General features: G+C 43.9%; 1 protein-coding gene across 2 annotated transcripts in view; it reads right to left on the bottom strand.

Moving 5' to 3' along the window:
• Positions 1 to 5129: 5129 nt before the first annotated feature.
• The window catches only part of CCNB3 (cyclin B3), a 102084-nt gene continuing 83608 nt past the window's right edge, over positions 5130 to 23605 (bottom strand). For both annotated transcript variants that reach the window (XM_055106867.2, XM_024927266.5), the window contains exons 9-13: positions 14775 to 14912; positions 10307 to 10462; positions 9339 to 9488; positions 5751 to 5881; positions 5130 to 5515 (exon numbers count right to left, since the gene is read on the bottom strand). In XM_055106867.2, the coding sequence (XP_054962842.1) occupies positions 5419 to 5515; positions 5751 to 5881; positions 9339 to 9488; positions 10307 to 10462; positions 14775 to 14912 (672 nt within the window). In that variant the 3' untranslated portion in view covers positions 5130 to 5418. The remainder of the gene's footprint in view (positions 5516 to 5750; positions 5882 to 9338; positions 9489 to 10306; positions 10463 to 14774; positions 14913 to 23605) is intronic.

The following is a 23605-nucleotide window of genomic DNA, read 5'->3' as shown; positions in this document are numbered from 1 at the left end:
CTTGTGACCTCAAGTGATCTGCCCGCCTCGGCCTCCCAACGTGCTGGAATTACAGGCATCAGCCACCATGCCCAACCACAAAACTGAATATACTGAAAACTTGAATTACACACTTTTTAATTTTTTTAATATTTTTAAATTTTTTGTAGAAACAGGGTCTTACTATGCTGCCCAGGCTGATCTTGAACTCCTGGGTCCAAGCAATCCTCCTACCTCAGTCTCCCAAAGTGTTGGGATTACAGGCATGAGCCACCATGCCCGGCCTGAATTATACACTTTAAGTGGGTGAATTGTATGGTATGTGTAAACCCTGAAGACTCGTCCAAAAAACTCCTAGATCTGATAAATGAATTCAGTAAAGTTTCAGGATACAAAATCAGTGTACACAAATCAACAGCACTGCTATACACCAACAACGACCATGCTGAGAATCAAATCAAGAACTCAATCCCTTATACAACAGCTGTAAAAAATAAAAATAAAACACTTAGGAATACACTTAACCAGGGAGGTGAAAGACCTCTACAAGGAAAACTACAAAACACTGCTGAAAGAAATCATAGATGACTCAAACAAATGGAAACACATCCCATGCTCACAGATGGGTAAAATCAATACTGTAAAAATAACCATACTGCCAAAAGCAACCTACAGATTCAATGCAATTCCCATCAAAATACCACCATCATTCTTCACAGGACTAGAAAACACAATCCTAAAATTCATATGGAACCAAAAAAGAGCCCGCATAGCCAAAGCAAGACTAAGCAAAAAGAACAAATCTGGAGGCATCACATTACTTGACTTCAAACCATACTATAAGGGTATAGTTACCAAAACAGGATGGTACTGGTATAAAAATAGGCACATAGACCAATGGAACAGAATAGAGAACCCAGGAATAAAGCCAAATATGTACAGCCAACTGATCTTCAACAAAGCAAACAAAAACAAAGTGGAAAAAGAAAACCCTATTCAACAAATGGTGTTGGGATAATTGGCAAGCCACATGTAGAAGAATAAAACATATCTCACCTTAAACAAAAATCAACTCACGATGGATCAGAGACTTACATCTAAGACCTGAAACCATAAAAATTCTAGAAGTTAACATCAGAAAAACTCTTCTAGACATTGCTTAGGCAAATAATTCATGACCAAGAACCAAAAAGCAAATGCAACAAAAACAAAAATAAATAAATGGGACCTAATTAAACTAAAAAGCTACTGCACAGCAAAAGAAATAATCAGCAGAGTAAACAGACAACCCATAGAGTGGGAAAAAATATTCACAAACTACACATCTGACAAAGGACTAATATCCAGAATCTACAAGGAACTCAAATCAGCAAGAAAAAAACAATCCCATCAAAAAGTAGGCAAAGGACATGAATAGACAATTCTCAAAAGAAGATATACAAATGGCTAACAAACATATGGAAAAATGTTCAACATTGCTAATTATCAGGGAAATACACATAAAATCACAATGAGATACCACCTTAATCCAAAAAAGTCAAAAAATAATAGATGCTGGTGTGGATGTGGTGAAAAAGGAACACCTTTACACTGCTGGTGGGAATGTAAACTAGTACAACCATTATGGAAAACAGCGTGGAGATTCCTTAAAGAACTAAAAGTAGAACTAACATTTAATTCAGTGATCCCACTACTGGGTATGCACGCAAAGGAAAAGAAGTCATTATATGAAAAACACACTTGCACACGCATGTTTATAGCAGCATAATTCACAATTGCAAAAATATGGAACCAACCTAAATGCCCATCAACCAATGAGTAGACAAGGAAAATGTGGTATATATACACCATGGACTACTACTCAGCCATAAAAGGGAACAAAATAATGGCATTTACAGCAACTTGGATGGAGTTGGAGAAAAATGGAGACCATTTTTCTAAGTGAAGTAACTCAGGAATGGAAAACCAAATATCATATGTTCTCACTTACAAGTGGGAGCTAAACTATTAGAATGCAAAGGCATAAGAATTATATAATGGACTTTGGGGACTTGGGGGGAAGGATGGGACTGGGTGAGGGATAAAAGACTACCCATATAGGGTACAGTGTATACTGCTTAGGTAATAGGTGCACCAAAATCTCAGAAATCACCACTAAATAACTTGTCCATGTAACAAAAAACCACCTGTTCCCCAAAAACTATTAAAATATGAAGAAGCCAGGCTATTTCCTTTCTCACTCTGCCTCCAGCAATAGGTCTGGCAGTAACTTTGTCTCCTTCCCAGCTCCAGCCTCCTTTCATCAGCCCTACCCTCATTGGTCCCAACTGATCACTGGTTCCAAATCCAGCTTGATATCCCTGGCATCTGGGGCTCTGGTGACACCACCTCTTGGCTACTGTTCCTCCAGCCCTAAGTATAACAGAAGCTTCACACTGTGTGTGTGACTTCTTAGCTCTTCTGTCCTTGAGTAACCAATTCCCGGCATTAAATTTCCTCTGTTCGAAATAACTAGAGTGGTTTCTGTTTTCTGACTGAACCTTGATGGATACATCTCCCAAATCAAAACTCTTAGTATAAAAACCTTCAACATACCATATAAGCCTTATTATTATTATTATTGAGACGGAGTTTCGCGCTGTCACCCAGGCTGGAGTGAGTGGCATGATCTCAGCTCACTGCAACCTCCGCCTCCCGGGTTCAAGTGATTCTCCTGCCTCAGCCTCCCAAGTTGCTGGGACTACAGGTGCCCGCCACCACACTCAGCTAACTTTTTGTATTTTTAGTAGAGATGGGGTTTCACCATATTGGCCAGGCTGGTCTTAAACTCCTGACCTTGTGATCTGCCCGTCTCAGCCTCCCAAAGTGCTGGGATTACAGGAGTGAGCCACCGTGCCCAGCCAGGCCTTTTTCTTTAAAACAAACAAACAAACAAACAAACAAACAGTCTCACCCCTACTTATCTCTGTAGCCACTCTGTGCCCCTTCCGCTACCAGAGAATACCACCACCATTTATTAGATATTCATGCTATGTGTCAGGCATTTTTCTAAGCATGTCACATTATTTCACAGGCTATGTTTGTTTTACTTATGAATTACCAGGCACATATCTCTACCAGAGTGTTTTTATGACCTATATAGATGATTTTGTAGTTTAAACTTTTAGAATTTTTTAGTTTTGTTTTTTAAACTGTTATGATCTTAAAGATATAGGGAGACATAAAGTTATATATACATATAAAAAGTAATTTGCATTCAGTTAAGAAAGTAAAACTGTTAAAAATACATAAGGTTACAAAGAAAGCTAGTTTTATTCATATATAGAGAGACAGTCATCAAAATATAAAAGCAAATTCTTTTTTTTTTAAAGCAGGGTCTTGCTCTATTGCCCAGGCTGGAGTACAGTGGCACGATCATGGCTTACTGCAACATCTGCCTTCTGGGCTCAAGTGATCCTCCTGCCTCAGCCTCCTGAGTAGCTGGGACCACAGGCAGAAGCCACTATGCCTGGCTAACTTTTTAACTTTTTTTTAGAGACAGGGTCTCACTGTATTGCCCAGGTGGGTCTCAAATTCCTGGGCTGAAGTGATCTTCCCGCCTTGGCCTCCCTAAGTTTTGGGACAACAGGCGTGAGCCACCTCACTGGGCCAGCAAATTCCTGATAAAGAATAGATGTGCTTCTTTAATAAGGCACTAGATATTAGGTTGGTGCAAAAGTTATCGTGGTTTTTGCCATTAAAAGGAATGGCAAAAACCACGATAACTTTTGCACCCACTTTTAACAAGCTCCAGTTCTAACAGCTATCTTAATTTTGAAGTAGTGATGAGTGTGTGCAAAATAAATGTTGAGGCATTGCAAAATCAACAACAAAAATGACTGATGGTTTCATTAGCACCTTTAAAGAACAGGGTTGGTAAAAAGGGGGAAACAATTCAATTGGTTAATTTTTTCCCCTTGATGTAAAGCTCCAGAATTCAAAAGCAGGTACAAGACACATCCTTTTAGTAAGGCTGGAGATTTGCAAGATGGCTTCCAGCCTAATGCTTTTAGCATGTTCATGCAAAGTTGGCTGTGCCAGCAGAACCACTGCTGAGTAGCTTGGACCTCTCTGGCTGTACCCCTTAGTCATCTTGCAATACAGTGGAATGGGGCAGGAGGAAACCTAGTGATGTCTGGTCTCCAAGGCAAAGCAAGTCAGGAGGAAGAATGGGAAACTGATTGGAAGGGAAGGAAAGCACTGAGACACCTAAGGGCTTGGCATGCTCATCCATCTGTCTCTAACCCATCAGAAAAGGTGATGTAATTACAATAGCATGGAGAGTCTTGGGACAGAATTGAAGAGGCATTTTCCCCATAACTGCTTCCTTGATTGTCCTCTCCACCAAATGTCCACCCTCCAGGACTGATATTCAAAATATTTGACAAGTGGTAACAAATGGTCACAGACCAATCAGGATAATTGCCAGCTACAATACTAGAATAGAGTCCTAGAGGTCTCCTGCTGTGGTAGACATTACTTGCTGGATTGTGGGGAGGTCCTGGGGTGAGACTGAGGCAGTAGCTCTTGAACAACTGGCATACTGGATGTTCCACTCCTCCATTAACAACTTAAGTAACTGTCCCAGTACACATCACCCCAAAGGTAGGGCAGAGTGAAAAAGAAAGGAGAATCTCTTAATGCTATATGAATTAAAGATTGGGCAAGTGGTTGATGCTTGCATTCATGGGACACCTTGCCAATTTCACAGGTAGGAATTTCTTCTCCTGGCAGAAGACAAGGGCCAAAAATGATTTCAGCACATACCACTCCAAGAGTATTTTCAAATTTGTACTCTAAAAAGCTGCCTAACTGAAAGCAAGGCTACATTTGGATTAAAATCCTGATCCCCAACTTTTCACCATCTAGGAAGAAGCAAAGAAAGCACAATACCTGAGATTGAGACCAAAAGGTATTAGCCTACACTGCCAGCTGCCCAGCTCTGAAAAGTGAGGTCTACCTGTCAGGTAAGGAGCTTTCTCCTTGGACTGGGCACCATAATCCTCCTTCTGTAGACCCATCCATCAGTTCATGGTTAGCTCAATTCCTCTTCCCATGAGGAGAAGACTTCTAAACAGAGGAGGGAATTGGGTAATCTAGGCTCTGGGGCCCAGCCTTGACTAGGAAGAAAAAAAAAATTATTGAGCTGTGCATGGGGCTCCTGAACAATAAGAGGGGAGATGAGCCATTTTAACAATAACCATTAATTTTTTATTAAATTTGTAGTCAAATATGACAATATTTTTTTCTTTCATAAAAACAAGCAACATAAATATTTATAACATTATCAGTTTGGGAAAAGACAAAGAAAGGAAAAATGAATAAAAGCGATCAAAAGACAAATTCAAACACAGAATAAATATACCCTGTTAACATGCATGCTTAGCCCTGTGGCTGCTGCTAGAGTACCAGGCCCTGAGCCTCACAATCACAGTTCAAAATCTCCTCCAGCTTCAACATATCCAAGGCAGGGATTTTGGCGACTTCAAAGAAGACCCTGCAAAAGGAAGAGGGGTCTCCTCAGCATAGAATAGGGCAAATACAATCATGCTCCATGGAACAAGTGGGACATACGGCCCTTAGTTTCCTATCTTGCTTTAACCCTAGAGTAGAAAGGAAGGTGAAAAGTGCCTGAATCTTTTTCTCTTAAGTGAGGCTAGTCTCGGTCTAGTATTTTAAAGCCTCCCAATAAATGAACACAAACCCAACCTCATCCGGGGCTTAGTACTTACGGGTGAGAATACTTGTAATACACAGCCTTGAGACTATCGTAAGAACTGAAAGTCAGCAGTTTGTTCAGCTGTCTGACCAAGGGGTGAAGCTCAGAGATACTGTAGCCACTGTAATGCTCCAGGAAGGGAACCTGGAAGAAGCAGCATGAATAGTGATTTCTACTATAGGAAGTACACCCTTCCTCCATCTCTGCTATCCCAAGTCTAAGCTTCCCACACATGGTTTAAACAGAGATGACATTCAAAACATTTCAAAGACTCACACCATCTGGACGCTGATCAATAATTATACTATGCTATATAGAAGAATAGATTCCAGCCACAAACTACTGGGATGGCTATATCCATACGTACCCGTTAGATATTAGCTCTTGGCCAGGCGTGGTAGGGATCATGCCTGTAATCTCAGCATATTAGGAGCCCGAGGCAGGAGGACTGCTTGAGCCCAGGAATTCAAGACCAGTCTGGGCAACGCAGCAAGACCCTATCTCTTTTAAAAAATTTTTAAATTATCTGGGCATGGTGGTGTAGACCTGTAGTCCCAGCTACTCGGGAGGCTGAGGCAGGAGGATTGCTTGAGCCCAGGAGTTCGAGGCTGCAGTGAACTATGATCGCACCACTGCACTCCAGCCTGGGTAACAGAGCAAGACCCTATCTCTTAAAAAAAAAAAAAAAAAAAAGATATTAGCCCTGGTCACAGATGTTCATGTAAGCAGAAATTCACCAGTCCTAAGGAACAGGACTGGTTTTGTAATTTGCTCACTCTCAGGTCCAGAGCTAATGGCCAGGTAAACCCCAGAACAAAGTTTAGGTGCCAACTCCACAGCCAACATGAACTTAAGGCTGATCCTCCTCTCTGGCTCTAACAGCTATCATTCCACAGGTTCATTTTCTCACTCAGCTAAGAATGCCTATTATGTGGCAGAAGCGGTATAGCAGTGTTTAAGAGCAGAGGTCCTGGAGGCAAAATGCTTCAGGTCAAATTTCAGTTCCCCTAACAGCTTGGCCTTGAGCCAGTTAATTAACTTCTTGGGGCCTCAGTTTCCCAACCTGCCAAATGGGGATTATTACGGTAGTTCCATCATAGGGTTAAATGTGTGTGTGTGTGTGTGTGTATTTGTGTATGTGTGTATCATACATAGAACAGAGTCTGGAACATAGTAAGTATCCAAACAATGCTAACTAGGATTACCAAGCCCTATATGTAGGATCCTGGGAACACAAAAATGAATGAGGGACCTGCCCTTGAGGAGTCTGTAGTCTAGTAGAGGAGACAGATGTGCAAACAGCGAGTTAAAAAATGTGTGATAAGTGCTATAATGGAAGTGAGCATAGGACACTGGAGGAACACAGCAGCAGGACCCACGAACTCTGTCAGGAGAGTCACAGAAAGCTTCACAGAGGACAGCATGTCCACAATGGTTGGTGAAGTGGGGAGCTCAACAGACAGAGAAAGGAAGAGGATATATAAGTCAGTGGTTTCCTCAAAATGTCTTATTTTCCTTGAACTCCTCTTTTTCAAGTGTCTTACCTGGAAGCCCAAATAGCTTACCTGGAAGTGGGGGTGTGAGCTAAGAAGCCCACAAATTTGGATCCCTTTATCTTTTACATGGTCCCTGAGAGAATTCTGCAGGAAACCCAGGGCTCCCCCAAATACTGTTTGGAAACCACCACCACCACCGGCAAAGGGCCGTCATTGGCGTGCTGAGTAGGGGAGTAACACAAGGGGGTAATGGAGTAGACTGGATGTGTTAAATAAGATTAAAAGGCCCCAGTGCCACTGTGTCAGTTCAGACCCTCAAATGCTTCACCTTGACTATGTTACAATAGCCTGCTCACTGGTGTTCCCACCTTTATATTCTCTCTCATTTACTCTACCTTCTCTTTTGCTATACCAGTACTGTTTCTAAAATACACAAACAGGAGCATGTCACCTCCCTGCCTAAAAACCCTTCAATGCCTTAGTGTAAAGTGGGTCTCTCAGTGTGGTATACGAAGCCTTTCTTTCACAATCTGACCATGATCTACCATTCTGGTCTCATCTGTCACTATTAACATCATTAGCACCTCTCCTTTTACCATACTCTCTGTTCTATCCATAGGGGATGTCTTATTCTGCCCTAAACACAACACACTCCCTCCTTAATGCCTTCACGTCTTTTTAATTACTGCTCCCTCTACCTAGAATGTCTCCTCTCACAAGTTCCTGCATACGTTTCAAGACCCAGCTCAAAAGTCACCTCTTCTGTGAAGCCTTCCTTATCTATAGGAGAGGCAGTATACTAACATAGAGGATTGTGGAGTCAGACTACCTGAGTTCAGATTCGGGCTGACATTTAGCTGATATGCCCTGGTTTAGTCACCAAGTGTGAAAACACTGAAATATTTCTATCTTAGTTGGCACACAGTTTGCTTGCCTGAACCCATCAGCTGTCCCCCTCACGGCCCACTGGATTTCCATGGGATCCAAGGGTCAAAGCCTGGTTCAGCATGGGGCCTCCAGACCCTCAGCTCCAGAGCTGTGGCCATGCCCATTCTGATTACACAGTTGGTTTGGATTGTGAACACCACTCCTAGTTTCCAAAGCCTAGCTCCACCTCTCATCAGCTGTGTAAACATGGGAGTTATTTCTTATCTGCAAAACAGGGATAACGGTACTATCATGTGGGGTTGTTGTGGAGATTAAATGAGTTAATACACAAAGTGCTTAGATCACTGTCTAAACACTCAATAAATGCCAGTCATGATTATTATTTATTCTTTTTCATCATCACTATCATTTATTGAATGCTTTCTCTGTTTCAAGAAATTTCAGTATGGCTTCTCCAAGTTCACATAACTACTTTATGTGGTTCTTTCTCAGCCCACAGAGGTTCTTCCCTCAGTGGCTCCAGGATTTTTAGGTAGGAGGAGCTCAGAAGTGGTTGAGCAGAGGGGCTGCATTTGCAAGCATACTCCTGCTACTTGGATTATATATTATACATATCATTAGTAAGAATGAGAAATTATCTAAAGTTGATTTTACCCCCAACTTTTCATAAAATTGAGAAAGCATCAAATATGAGTTTTATTTGTATTGGAGCAGGAGGCTTTGAGAGCCTTCTTCAGAGAAGAACACTATAGTCATGCCCCTGAGTGCCACTTTTGTAGACACAGACAGTTGCTTTCACTACTCTTCTCTGGCTCAGTGCTTTTCAAACCCTGTTCCAACAAGCTCCCTCAGGGGCCAGTCTTGCTGAGGGGATTGCAAGAGGCAAGAGGGGAACAGGGCTGGGGATAAGAAGTAGGGTCACACTACCCCATATGACAACCAGAATATCTTCACAGTAGTCTGGTATGTAATATTGGGCTTTCAGGTGAGCTTTCTTTGGAACAAAGGGTACTTTGATTATGAAAAATGGCATAATTCAAAACCATTGCTGTAGAAGCCCTTGCCCCAAGTTGTCCAGGTGTTAGAGTTCACAGTGGTGAATATGTGTCAGTTTTGTCCCCAAGAGTTTCCCGTAGCCTTAATTTACACCTTCCCCATGAGCTGACCTTCTGCTTTTTAAATCTCTACCCCTATACCCCTATCTCGCAAGTGTTTACCCAGTATCCGAGCTTCTTCATGTAGAGGGCCAGGAGTAAGGAGGCAGCAGCTAGCTTGGAAGCCTTCTCCTGGACATAGTGGTATTCCTGCAGGGTCATCTCGCAGATGTAGCGGGACAAGGTCAGTGTCTTCATGTTGGTGTGGATACACTAAAGGCAATGAGAAGACTGGCTCAGAAATCAATTTAGAGAACTGGCACCAAGCAGAGGACTCCCTCTCCAGTTACATCATCCCGAGCCTCAGTGGCCCTCTGTTTGAGTAATGTGCCTTTCTCCTGCAACCATAACTCACCTCATCTTCCCTACCCACAAAAACAGACTCTTTAGGGGGGATTCTGAAACAGTCAGTGGGATTTGCCACCTTTAGGATTTTAATCAAATTACCAACTGTGTGTATGGTACTGGCCCACATCCCCCCTTGCTATATGGGTCATTCTTTAAAGAGCCAAAGTCCTCCCACCGTGACTCTGTTCCTGGTCCTCCCTAGAAGGTGTTCCATACTTCAAAACAACCTTTTCCCTTTTCTTATTTAAACTTATTTTTTAAAAATTACAACCTATCACACACACAAAGAGAAAAGTACATCGCACTCATTTGCACAATACAATGAATTATAAAGTGACCTCCCTTGTAACCAATACTCAGGCAAAGATTGAGAATATTGCCAGCATCCCCCCACAAAGTTTTCCATGTGTCTCTCCCTGATCAAAGAAACGTTTCTCCTCCCCAACTCTGGCCTCACTTCAAAACCTTATAGGCACACTGTGGAAATCTGCAACTCACTCCCGCCCACCTCCCACTATTTCATAAAGATTGCCAAGCTTTAACCTAGGAGACTGGATGGAAGGAGAAAGCTCCCTGCTGCCTGTTGTCCCTTTCCCCTTTCCTACCACTCAAGGCAGCTACTCTGGGTATAAAGGAGACTAACTCAGCAGTGGGAGAATGAAGATGTGTCTCTTCTCTCTTACCCTAGCATATCTGCGCAGAAAATGATAGGCGATGGGAATGTTAATGTCACATTTGAGGACATTCAGGATGTTGATTTCCATGCTGAGTACCTCAGATCGCTGATAATTATCATCACAGATGTACACAAAGTCATCCACACGAGGTGAGTTGTGCTCCTATGGGTGGAGAGGAGAGGAGGTGACAACCAGACAGACAACCCAACCTTTCTGCTTAGAGGTAAAAGTCAGCGGGGAGAAGGGTGAAGGATTTCCTGGCATAAATCTTCAGGGTATCTCTGAGACTCAGCTTCTGGTTGATGTGAGTGGCTCATCAGAAAAAGTAAACCAAAGAAAGGACAGGAGAGGCCTGCCCCAAAACTGTACCACCACCACCACCAGATAGAGGATAGGACCTCCTGGGGGTGGATTCTTACAGTGCCAGAAGCAACATAATGGGGCACAGGGCCTAGGAGCAGCAATCTGCCCTCTGAGAACCACGAATGTTGAAATCTAAGGCCTTCTCTGGAGGGAGGGACAGAAGGAAGCCACAGAAATGGGAGCTAGAGATAGAAAATAAGCCTGTATTTTGTGTCCTAGTGTAGGGAATGAGTAAGGATGTTTGAGGAGGGCAATACAGGGTACCTGGCAGTGAGAGAAGTGGAGAGGCAGACAGGCATAGAGGGAACCTAAGCAGAGACAAAAGTCTGTGGTGGGCAGAGTGTGTGGAGGCACCCAGAGGTCAGACAAGGAAGGGCCAGGCCAGGCTGAGGGTGAGAAGAACCTCTGTCCAGGGAGCACCTTCCAGGGCTCTGCCCTCTGGAGGTCAAACATTGGTTTGGAGAAACAATGAGGACACAGGAAGGCCCCTAATTCTTCTCCCTACCTGCAGCTTACTGCCCGCAACAGCTTTCTTCCCCCACCTTTCCCCTATTTTTGGATGACAGACAGGACCAACCCTTTGGTTTGGCAGACAAGGAAACCTAGGCTCAGAGAAAAGTGATGTGCTCAGGTTCACACGGCAAGCTAGTGGCAACACCAGGGCAGGAACCTCTCTCTTCCGCTGCTCTGTGCAATGGCTACTGTCTCCTTTCTCTCCTCATGCCATCTCCACACCTCCCCTAAACAAAAGGCTTTCTGTACTTCTTAATCCTGTGAGAGGAAGACACCCCTCCTCCATGGACTTGGTAGGGGCCCTCTGTCCTGGCCAACAGAGGAAGGGTGCTCCAACTCCCAGGATTTGCTAAGAAGTACCCAGAGTAAAAAAGGAAGGGAGAGAGTGGGCAAGGAAGAAAAAGAGGGAGCCTGGGAGGGAAGGACAGAGCCTGGGAGGGAAGAAAGCAGGTGAGGGAGGGAGAGAGCAGGTGAGGGAGCAAGGGAAAGAGAGGAAAGGAGAGAGCAAGCCACCGAGGGAGGGAGGGTGTAGACTAGCCAGGGAGAGAGGAATCTATCCACCAAGTGAGAGAGGGAGCCTGGGAAGGAAGCAAGGAGGGAAGGAAAGAGGGAGCCAGCAGGTGAGTGAGGGAGGGAGGAAACAAGGGAAGGAGTGAGCAAGGGAGGAAAAGCAGGAGGAAGGGAGGAGGGAGCAAGCAAGCTGGCACAGGACGAAGGGACAGAGTGAGGGAGGGCTCAAGTGAGCAGGTGAGTGAGGGGCAACAAAGGAGAGTGGGGTGGTGAGTGAGGGAAAACAATCACTGAAGGGCAGGTGACAGGGAAAGAAGGAGGGGAGGAAGGGAGCAAGTTAAGGAGGGAGAGAGTGAGGCAGGGAGGGAGGGAGGGGGTAAGAGCCAGTATGTGTTTGGGGAGGAGAGGAAGGCAGGAGCTGGGGAGGGAGCCAACACAGAAACAAACCCACAGTTCTAAAGTTCTTTGAAATCCTTGGTAAAAGTTGCCACCTCTCTGCTCCCAAACCCTAAGGCTTCCTACAACTAGCCTAGCTGAAGGAAAAATGAAAGTTGAACAAGATCAGTTAGCACCTAAGGAAGGGGAATCAGAGAGGTTAGTTAGATGGATTATGGTCATGAAGAAAAGGTCAGCTACTCACTTTTATACTGCTACTTCCCAAATTACTATTTCACCTGGACCATTTAGACTCACTGCCATCAACATCAGGCCATTTTCTCTTAAATGTCTCCAGCACCCTGGTTAGGCAATGCTTTGTTATATAAGCAGATTGAGACTCCACTAGATGGGGATGGAGTTGGTGGAACAAGAAAATGGTGGAGGCAGAGAATCATGGAGCAGAAGGAAGCTGTAAAAAGAACTGCCCATTTAATTAGTTGGATGCCCACATAATACATCTTCAGACAGAAAATGGAAGAACCTTGTTGATGCCAGGAAACAAATACACCACCATTGCCAACCAACACCAGCTTCTCTGCTTTGGGAAGAGGGACAAAAAATGTGGCAGAAAAAAATTATTTGTATGTATGTAACTGTATGCACACACATATACACACTGATGTGTATGCACATGTGTATATATGTACAAATAAATGTATGTATACACAGTTATGTGTCACTTAACAAGAGGGATATGTTACGAGAAATGCATCATTTTCATCATTGTGAGAAGATCACAGATAAGAGTGTACCTCCAAAAACCTAGATGGTACAGCCTACACACCCAGGTTATATGGTATACAGCCTATTGCTCCTAGGCTACACACCTATGCACATGTGACTCTACTGAATTCTGTAGGCAATTGTAAAACAATGGTATTTGTTTAGGTTATCTAAACAGAAAAAGTACAGTAACAATACAGCATAAAAGATTTAAAACCAGTACACTTGTATTGGGCACTTAACATGAATGGAGCTTGTGGGAGTAGAAGTTGCTCTGGGTGAGTCAGTGTGTGAGTGAATGGAAGGCCTGGGACATTCCTGTACACTACCATGGACTTTATAAACACTGTAACTGTACAATTAGGCGACACTAAATTTATAAAAAATATTTTTTCTTCGATAATAAATTAACCTTAGCTTACTGTAACTTTATTTTGTAAAACTTTGACTCTTCTGTAATAACAGCTTAAAACACAAACACAGTATAAAGCTGTATAAAAATATTTGCTTTCTTTATATCCTTATTAAATAAGCTTTCTTCTTTAAAAAAAAATTTCTTTTGAGACAGGGTCTTGTTCTCTCACCCAGACTGGAATACAGTGGCTTGAACAAAGCTCACTACAGCCTCAACCTCCTGGGCTCAAGGGATCCTCCTGCCTCAGCATCCTATGTAGCTGGGACCACAGGTATGTGCCACAATACCCAGCTAATCTTCTTTATTTTTTTGTAGAGATGGGGTCTCACTTTGTTCCCCAGGCTGGTCTTAAATTCTTGGGTTCAAGCAATCCTCTTGCCTTAGCCTCCCCAAGTGCTGGGATTACAGGCATTGAAATACCATGCCCAACTTTACTTTTTACTTTTTAAACTTTTTTATTAAAAATGAAGACACATACCTAATGCTAAATGACGAGTTAATGGGTGCAGTACACCAACATGGCACATGTATACATATGTAACAAACCTGCACATTGTGCACATGTACCCTAAAACTTAAAGTATAATAATAATAATAAAATAAAAAAAAATGAAGACACAAACACACACATTAGCCTAGGCCTAGAAAGGGTCAAGATCATTAATATCACTGTCTTCCACCTCCACATCTTGTCCCATTGGAAGTTCTTCAGGGGTCATAATATGCATGGAGCTGTCATCTCCTACAACAATGCCTTCTTCTGGAAAACCTCCCGAAGGACATCCTGAGGCTATTTTACAGTTAACTTTATTTTTTTAAAATAAGTAATAGTATACTCTAAACCAGGTCAGGCACAGTGGCTCACACTTGTAATCCCAGTGCTTTGGGAGGCCAAGGCAGGAGGATTGCTTGAGGTCGGGAGTTCAAGACCAGCCTGGGCAACATGAGACCCCACCCCTACAAAAAAATTTCTGAAAATTAGCCAGGCACTGTGGTGCATGCCTATAGTCCTAGCTACTTGAGAGGCTGTAGTGGGAAGATTGCTTGAGCCCAGGAGTTTGAGGTTATGGTGAGCTATGATCACATCATTGCACTCCGGCCTGGGCAACAGAGCGAGACCTTGTCTCTAATAAAATAATAATAAAACAATTAAAAGTACAGTGAACACATAAACTAGTAACAGTTTATATCATTATCAAGCATTATGTACTGTACGTAATTGTATGTGCTATACTTTTATGACTTGCAGTGCAGTAGGTTTGTTTACACCAGCATCACCATATGAGTTATCTTTTGTAACATTACAATATTACAAAAGATAAGATGTCACTAGGTGATAGGACTTTTCCAGCTCCATTATACTCTTACGGGACCACCATAGTATAAGCAGTCCATCATTGACCAAAACACTGTTATACAGCACATAACAATGAATATATATGAATATATATTCATTCACTGGGTTGGACAGAAACTTGATTAGTTCTCCAGGCCATAGGGACTCAGACTCACCTCAAATTTTGCTGCAATCATAAAGGCAGTGGCACCAAGGAGTTGTAACTTATCCTTCTTGCATACTGCCTTCATTAGGTAGAGATCCACCAGCTTCACTGCCAAGTACAGGGTCTCATGGGTCATCTCAAAGGACACCTGGAGGAACACACACACGACACAGATCTGCATATTGTCCAACTCCAAAGTCGCCTCCAGACAGATCTAGCTACCTGGAGTGTCTGCAACATCAAGAACAGTCCTGACTAGCTGGGACTCTGCTACGAATACAGAAACTGCTTCAGCTAGGTTCCTGTGTATATCTCCTGTGCCTTTGAGGACACTGGCATTATCTATCCTTACACATTTGGGTAGTTGACCAGCCTTACAAATCAGAGAGAAATGCTCTGCCTTCTCTATGAGAGCCTTGAGTGGACACATCCTCTCCCTTTGATCTCTAATACTTAGGTTCTTGCTTTCTCCATTTGCTGCCAACTTGTACAGTGACCTCCCAAAGGAGATGTTTATTTAGCTCTGAAATATGGAGTTTATTCATGTACTACTTTCTCTTCCCAACTAGATATGCTATCAGAATATATCAATTGGGAGCAGACACCAACAGCACAATTTGGAAGTGAGCTAAGGGACTGGAGAAGCCAGACTGGGATTAAAGTATTAATAATACAACCTCCTTCCCTTCTTTTTCTTTTCTGATTTCATTTGGGTTCTCTCTCATTTTTTTCTTAGTCTAGCTTATGGCTTGTCAATTTTATTTATCTTTTCAAAAAAATCAACGTTTTGTTTTGTTGATCTTTTGTATTTTTTTTTTTAGTCTCTATTTCATTTATTCTTGCCATGGTCTTTATTATTTCTTTCCTTCTACTAATTTTGGGTTAAAGCAGTTCTTGCTTTTCCAGTTCCTTAAGGTGCTTTGTTAGATTGTTTGATATTTGTCTACTTTTGTAAAGTTATTTATTTTTAAATTTTTATTTATTTATTTATTTATTTATTTATTGAGACGGAGTTTCGCTCTGTCTCCCAGGCTGGAGTGCAGTGGTGCAATCTCGGCTCACTGCAAGCTCCGCCTCCCGGGTTCACGCCATTCTCCTGCCTCAGCCTCCCGGGTAGCCGGGACTACAGGCGTCCGCCACCACGCCCGGCTAATTTTTTGTATTTTTAGTAGAGACGGGGGTTTCATCGTGTTAGCCAGGATGGTCTCGATCTCCTGACCTCATGATCCACCTGCCTTGGCCTCCCAAAGTGCTGGGATTATAGGTGTGAGCCACCACGCCTGGCTGATCTTTGTCTACTTTTTAAATAAAATTTTGCTATAAATTTTCCTCTTAGTACCACTTTTGTTCTATCCCATAGGTTTTCGTATGTTGTATTTCTATTTTCATTTGTTTCAAGAATTTGATTTCCTTAATTTCATTGACCCATTTGTCATTCAGGGGCACGTTGTTTAATGTCCATGTATTTGTACAGTTTTCCAACTTCCTCCTGCTATTGATTTCTTGTTTCTTTTTCTTATGTATCCTTGTCTTGCCTTCACCAACTCCAAGAAACCATCTCCTATAGCCCTAGTCCCATGGTTTGTGCTGGCCCCTGCAGTACCTTTCTGCAAATTAGAAAAAAAGTGTCTTCTTTGGGTGAATGCAGCCCTTCAAGCATACATCTTATCAAGTAGATAATACCTTTATATGAATTAGCCAAAGGTTACTCCTGCCTCAGGGCACAGCAGCCCCACAGCCAGAATGCACAGCTTGGCAAACAAAGTGTGAGCTAGATTCTATTGGTGGTTTCAGCCTTGGCTAGAGACCTTGTGTAGGCATAATTTGCACATCTATACACAAGAGTCCCACCCAATCTTCAGTGATGCTTCTTCCTCACAACCTCTTGGGTTCTTAGGATTCGAGAATAAAATCTGTCCTTATCCAACAACTCAACCAATGCATGAATGTTCTCTTTAACATCTCCACCAAGTAGTTGTTTAGATCCTGCCATACAAACCTCTAAATACAGCCCAATCTCTTTTTGAATGGCTTTAACAGAAAATTCTCCCTTATATTGAGTGACATTACCCTCCCTGTAAGTTTCACTTAAGTGGACCTCCCCTTGTATAGGTTACTCTTAATGACTGGTACCTAGATGATCCAAAAAGTATGTCAATGAGAAGCACTGGAGAAATTGATGTGTATTTTCATGGATGAATGATTATCCGAAGATGGTCAAATATAATGGTTCAGCAATACACATATTAAATTTCTGAATAACAGAAATACCAAGAAACAGTTCTTACTGTTTCTGGAATATGGCCTTGGATCTACTCAGAAACCTGTTCTGTGTTAGTTTCCTATTGGTGCCTGATATAGTTTGGATGTTGTCCCCTCTATATCTCATGTTGAATTGTAATCCCCAATGTGGGATGTGGGGCCTGGTGAGGTGTGTTTGGGTCATGGGGATGGAGCCTGCATGGCTTGGTGCTGTTCTGGCAATAGTGAGTTCTTGTGAGATCTGGTTGTCTAAAAGTGTGTGGCACCTTACCCCACCCCCTTGCCCCTGCTTTTGCCATGTGACATCCTGCTCTTGCTTTGCTTTCTGCCAAAAGTACAAGCTCCCTGAAGGGGCCTCCTCAGAAGCCAAGCAGATAGCAGTGCCATGCTTATATATCCTACAGATCTGTGAATCAAAACTCTATTTTTTCTTTTTTGAGAGACAGGATCTCGCTATGTTTACCAGGTTGATCTCAAACTCCTGGCCCCAAGCAATCCTCCCAAAGTGCTGGGATCACAGGCATGAGCCATCATACCTAGCCAAGCCTCTGCAAAAGAAAAATAAATCTTGGGACCCCAAAATCACTAATCTAAAGAGAAAAGTCAAAGTGAGAACTGCTTAAGGCAAGTCTGCCTTTCATTCTATTCAGTCATCCCTCTGCTCAATGAGATAAATGCATATCTGATCGGTTCCTTTGGTAAGGCTAATCAGAAACTCGAAAGAATGCAACCATTTGTCTCTTATCTACCTATGACCTGGAAGCCCCCTCCCCACTTCGAGTTGTCCCATCTTTCCAGAGTGAACCAGTGTACATCTTACATATATTGACTAATGTCCCATTTCTCCCCAAAATGCATAAAACCAAGCTATGCCCTGACTACCTTGGGCACATGTCATCAGGACTTCCTGAGGCTGTGTCATGGAAGCAAAATAAACTTTCTAAATTGACTGAGACCTGTCTCAGATATTTTGGATTAACACCTCTTTTTAGAATAAATTACCCAGTCTCAGGTATTTCTTTGCAGCAGTGCAAAAATTGCCTAACACAGAAAATTGGTATCAAAGAGTGGGGCATTGCTATAAAGATACCTGAAAATATGGAAGCAACTTTGGAACTGGGAAATGGGCAGAGGATAGAAACATTTGGAGGGCTCAGAAGAAGAGAGGAAGATGAGGGAAAGTTTGAAACTTCTTAGAGACTGGTTAAATGGCTGTAACCAAAATGCTGATACTGACATGGACAGTGAAGTCCAGGCTAAAGAGGCCTCAGATGGAAATGAAAAATTTATTAGGAACTACAGCAAAAGTCACCCTTGTTATATGCCTTAGCAAAGAACTTGGCTATATTGTTAAGGGAGGAGACCACCCCTCATATTGTCTTATGACCAATTTCTGCCTCAAAGAAAAAGTAGGAGTTAAAGAAAAGACAGAAGTGAAATCAGTAGTCAGACAGCCTGGCGCTGCATTCCAGGCCTGGTAGTTAAAAATTGACCCCTGACCTAGCTGGTTATGTTATCTATAGATACCAGACATTGTATGGAAAAGCACTGTGAAAATCCCTGTCCTGTTCTGTTCCATTCTGATTACCAGTGCATGCAGCCCCCAGTCACGTACCCACTGCTTGCTCAATCGATCATGTCCCTCTCACATGGACCCCCTTAGAATTGTAAGCCCTTAAAAGGGATAGGAATTGCTCACTCAGGGAGCTTGGTTTTTGGAGACATGAGTCCACCAATGCTCCCAGCTGAATAAAGCCGTTTCCTTCCACAACTCGGTGTCTGAGAGGTTCTTGTCTGCAGCTCATCCTGCTACATTTCTTGGTTCCCTGACCGGGAAGTGAGGTGATTAATGGACGGTCAAGGCAGCCCCTTAGGCGGCTTAGGCCTGCCCTGTGGAGCATCCCTGTGGGGGACTCCAGCCAGCTTGAGCAACGTGGATCCTGAGAGCGCTCCCGGGTAGGCAATTGCCCCAGTGGAACGCCTCACCAGAGCAGTGTATGGCAGGTCCCTGTGGAGGATCAATGCAGTGGCTGAACACCAGGAAGGAACTGGTACTTGGAGTCTGGACATCTGAAACTTGTTAAGACTGGTCTTTGGAACTTATCCCCTCCATTTGAGTGGAAGCGTGGCCTAATCACCCATGACGTGCCTGCACTGGCACTTTGGTTTTTGTTTTTGACTTGACTTGGATTGCTTGATACTTTGGTTTTGTTTCTGACCTGGCTGGGATTTCTTGATACTCTGATTTTGGTTTTGATTCTGGTTTGGTATAAACTGTAAAAGTGTGTGTGTGCCCTCTTTACCCATTCTGTTTTGTGGTGTGCGTGTGGTGTGAGCATGGTGTTTTGTCTCAAGGAAACATGGGTCAGGCACAAAGTAAGCCCACCTCACTAGGAACTATGTTGAAAAATTTCAAAAAGGGATTTAAGGGAGACTATGGAGTTACTATGACACCAGGAAAACTTAGAACTTTGTGTGAGATAGACTGGCCAGCATTAGAGGTGGGTTGGCCATCAGAAGGAAGCCTGGACAGGTCCCTTGTCTCGAAGGTATGGCACAGGGGAACCTGTAAGCCAGGGCACCCAGATCAGTTCCCGTATATAGATTCTTGGTTACAGCTAGTTTTGGATCCCCCACAGTGGTTAAGAGGACAGGCAGCAGCAGTACTAGTAGCAAAGGGACAGTTAGTTAAGGAAGGCTGTCACTCCACCCACCAAGGGAAGTCGGCACCAAAAGTCCTGTCCGAGCCAACACAGGAAGAATCATGGCAGGAACTGGTACCAGCAGTGCCTCCTCCTTATCGAGAGGAAGGGCTCCCCATTCCTGAGCCCACAGCACCTCCACTTCCACCAGATATCCATACTCCTAGACCACCCAGAGTAGACAAAAGAAGAAGTGAAGCCACGGGAGAAACTCCTCCCTTGGCAGCTCACTTACGGCCCAAGACTGAAATCCAAATGCCCGTGAGAGAACAGCAATATACTGGGGTAGATGAGGACAGACACATGGTGAAAAGGCAGCCTTTGTGTATCAACCTTTCACCTCTGCTGACCTCAACTGGAAAAATAATACTCCATCTTACACCGAAAAGCCTCAAGCTTTAATTGACTTGCTCCAAACTATTATACAGACTCATAATCCTACTTGGGCTGATTGCCACCAGCTGCTCATGTACCTCTTTAATACAGATGAAAGGTGAAGGGTGCTCCAGGCGGCAACTAAGTGGCTAGAGGAGCACGTCCTAGCCAATTACCAAAACCCTCAAGAATATAGAAGAATTCAGCTGCCAGGAACAGGCCACCAGTGGGACCTGAACAAGGGGCCAGACATGGAGAGGCTAAGACAGTACCATGCGGCATGGATAGAAGGTCTAAAGAAAGAGGCTCAAAAGGATACAAATGTAAATAAGGTCTCTGAGGTCATCCAAGGAAAAGAGGAGAGTCCAGCGCAATTCTATGAACGACTGTGTGAGGCTTACCGTATGTACACTCCTTTTGATCCAGATAGTCCTGAAAATCAGAGAATGATTAATATGGCCTTAGTCAAAACGTGGAAGATATCAGGAGAAAATTGCAGAAACAGGCTGGGTTTGCAGGTATGAATACCTCGCAGTTACTGGAAATAACCAATCAAGTGTTTGTGAATAGAGATGCAACAAGCCCCAGAGAAAGCCGTAAGGAAGGCGAACGCCAGGCCAGATGAAACACCGACTTACTGGCTGCGGCCATTAGGGGAATTCCCCCAAAAGGACAGGGAAAGGGGGGTTCCGGGAAGAATACCCAATCTAATCGCCCACGCTGCAATGTAACCAATGCGCCTATTGTAAGGAAATAGGACATTGGAAAGATAAGTGTCCCCAACTGAAGGAAAAGCAAGGTGATTCGGAGCAAAAGACCTCAGAAAAAGACAAGGGAGCTTTGTTCAATCTGGCTGAAGGGCTATTAGACTGAAGGGGACCCGGCTCAAGCGCCCCCAAGGAGCCCAAGGTCAGGATTACAATTGGGGGCAAGGACATTAAGTTTGTGGTCAATACTGGTACTGAACATTCAGTAGTGACCACCCTGGTCACCCCCTTATCCAAGGAAACCATTGATATAATCAGAGCAACAGGAGTTTCCACTAAGCAGGCTTTCTGTCTACCATGGACCTTCTCAGTGGGGGGACATGAAATAGTTCACCAGTTCTTGTATATGCCTGACTGTCCCTTGCCTTTGCTGGGAAGAGACTTGCTTAGCAAGCTGAGAGCCACCATCTCCTTTACAAAACAGGGCTCTTTACAGCTAAACTTACCGGAAACAGGAGTTATCATGGCTCTTATGGTCACCAGGGAAAAAGAATGGAGACTTTTTCTGACCGAGCCAGGCCAAGAGATAAAACCAGCTCTAGCTAAGCGATGGCCCCGAATATGGGCGGAGGATAATCCTCTGGGACTTGTGGTCAACCAAGACCCTGTACTCATAGAAGTTAAGCCTGGGGCCCAGCCAATTAGACAAAAGCAGTATCCGGTTCCCAGAGAAGCTCTCGAAGGAATCCAGGTTCATCTCAGGCACTTGAAAGCCTTTGGAATTATAGTTCCTTGCCAGTCTCCATGGAACCTCCCCTTCCTCCCTGTCCCTAAGCCAGGGACCAAGGACTACCAGCCAGTACAGGACTTGTGCTTGGTCAACCAAGCTACAGTGACTCTGCACCCAACAGTTCCTAACCTTTACACATTGTTAGGGCTGCTGCAGGCTGAGGACAGCTGGTTTACCTGTCTGGACTTAAAAGATGCCTTCTTTAGCATCAGACTAGCTCCTGAAAGCCAGAAGCTGTTTGCCTTTCAGTGGGAAGATCCAGAGTCAGGTGTCACTACTCAGTACCCTTGGACCCAGCTTCCCCAAGGATTCAAGAACTCCCTTACTATCTTCGGGGAGGCCCTGGCTTGAGACCTGCAAAAGTTTCCTGCTAAAGACCTAGGCTTGCTCCAGTACACGGACGACCTTCTGCTGGGACACTCCACAGCAGTCGGGTGCACAAAAGGGACGGATGCCCTGCTTTGGCACCTGGAGGACTGTGGGTATAAGGTGTCCAAGAAGAAAGCTCAGATCTGCAGACAGCAGGTACGCTACCTGGGATTCACTATTCAGAAAGGGGAGTGCAGCCTGGAGTCAGAAAGAAAGCAGGTCATCTGCAACCTACCGGAACCTAAAACCAGAAGGCAAGTAAGGGAATTCCTAGGAGCTGTGGGGTTCTGCAGATTATGGATTCCAAACTTTGCAGTGCTAGCCAAACCTTTGTACAGGGTTACAGAGGAGGCAACTGGGAGCCTTTTGAATGGGGGCCTCTACAACAGCAAGCCTTTTGTAAGTTAAAGGAAAAACTTATGTCGGCCCCCAGTCCCAGGACTACCAGATTTGACAAAGCCCTTTACACTCTATGTGTCAGAAAGAGAAAAAATGGCAGTTGGAGTTTTAACCCAGACTGTGGGGCCCTGGCCAAGGCCAGTGGTCTATCTCTCAAAACAACTAGATGGGGTTTCCAAAGTCTGGCCACCATGTCTAAGGGCCCTGGCAGCAACAGCCCTGTTAGCACAAGAAGCAGATAAACTAACCCTTGGGCAAAACCTGAATATAAAGGTCCCCCATGCTGTGGTAACTTTGATGAATACCAAAGGACATCATTGGCTAACAAATGCTAGATTAACAAAGTACCAAAGCTTGCTGTGTGAAAATCCCCACATAACCACTGAAGTCTGTAACACCCTAAATCCCGCCACCCTGCTCCTAGTATCAGAGAGCCTGGTAGAGCATAACTGTGTAGAGGTGTTGGACTCAGTTTATTCTAGCAGACCTGACCTTCGGGACCAGCCATGGGCATCAGTAGACTGGGAGTTATACATGGACGGGAGCAGCTTCATCAACCCACAAGGAGAAAGATGTGCAGGATATGTGATGGTAACTTTGGATGCTGTCATTGAAGCCAAACCATTGCCACAGGGCACTTCAGCCCAGAAGGCTGAGCTCATTGCTTTAACTCGGGCTCTAGAACTCAGTGAAGGTAAGACTGTAAACATCTGCATTGACTCTCGATATGCCTTTCTAACCCTCCAAGTGCATGGAACATTATATAAGAAGGGTCTGCTAAACTCTGGGGGAAAGGACATAAAATATCAACAAGAAATTCTACAATTACTAGAGGCAGTGTGGAAACCTCAGAAGGTGGCAGTCATGCACTGCAGGGGACACCAGCGAGCCTCCATCTCAGTGGCCTTAGGAAACTCTCGAGCTGATTCAGAAGCTTGAAAAGCAGCATCTACCCCTTCCCAGGCATCGGTAGCAGTCCCCTTACTCCCTCAAACATCTGACCTTGTACCTACCTATTCTAAGGAAGAAAAAGACTTCTTCCATGCAGAAGGGGGGTAAGTAATAAAAGGAGGATGGATCAGACTGCCAGATGGGAGAGTAGCTGTGCCACAGTTGCTGGGAGCCACAATTGTATTGGCCATGCACGAAACCACTCATCCAGGTCAAGAGTCACTTGAAAAATTGTTGGGCCAGTACTTCTACATCTCACAGTTGCCAGCCCTTGCCAAAGCAGTAA

This window comes from Pan paniscus, chromosome X (genome assembly GCF_029289425.2).
Source record: "Pan paniscus chromosome X, NHGRI_mPanPan1-v2.0_pri, whole genome shotgun sequence".
Classification (NCBI taxonomy): Eukaryota; Metazoa; Chordata; class Mammalia; order Primates; family Hominidae; genus Pan; species Pan paniscus.
The sequence above is the reverse complement of the archived record's forward strand: the minus strand, read 5'-3'. Positions and strand labels throughout refer to the sequence as shown.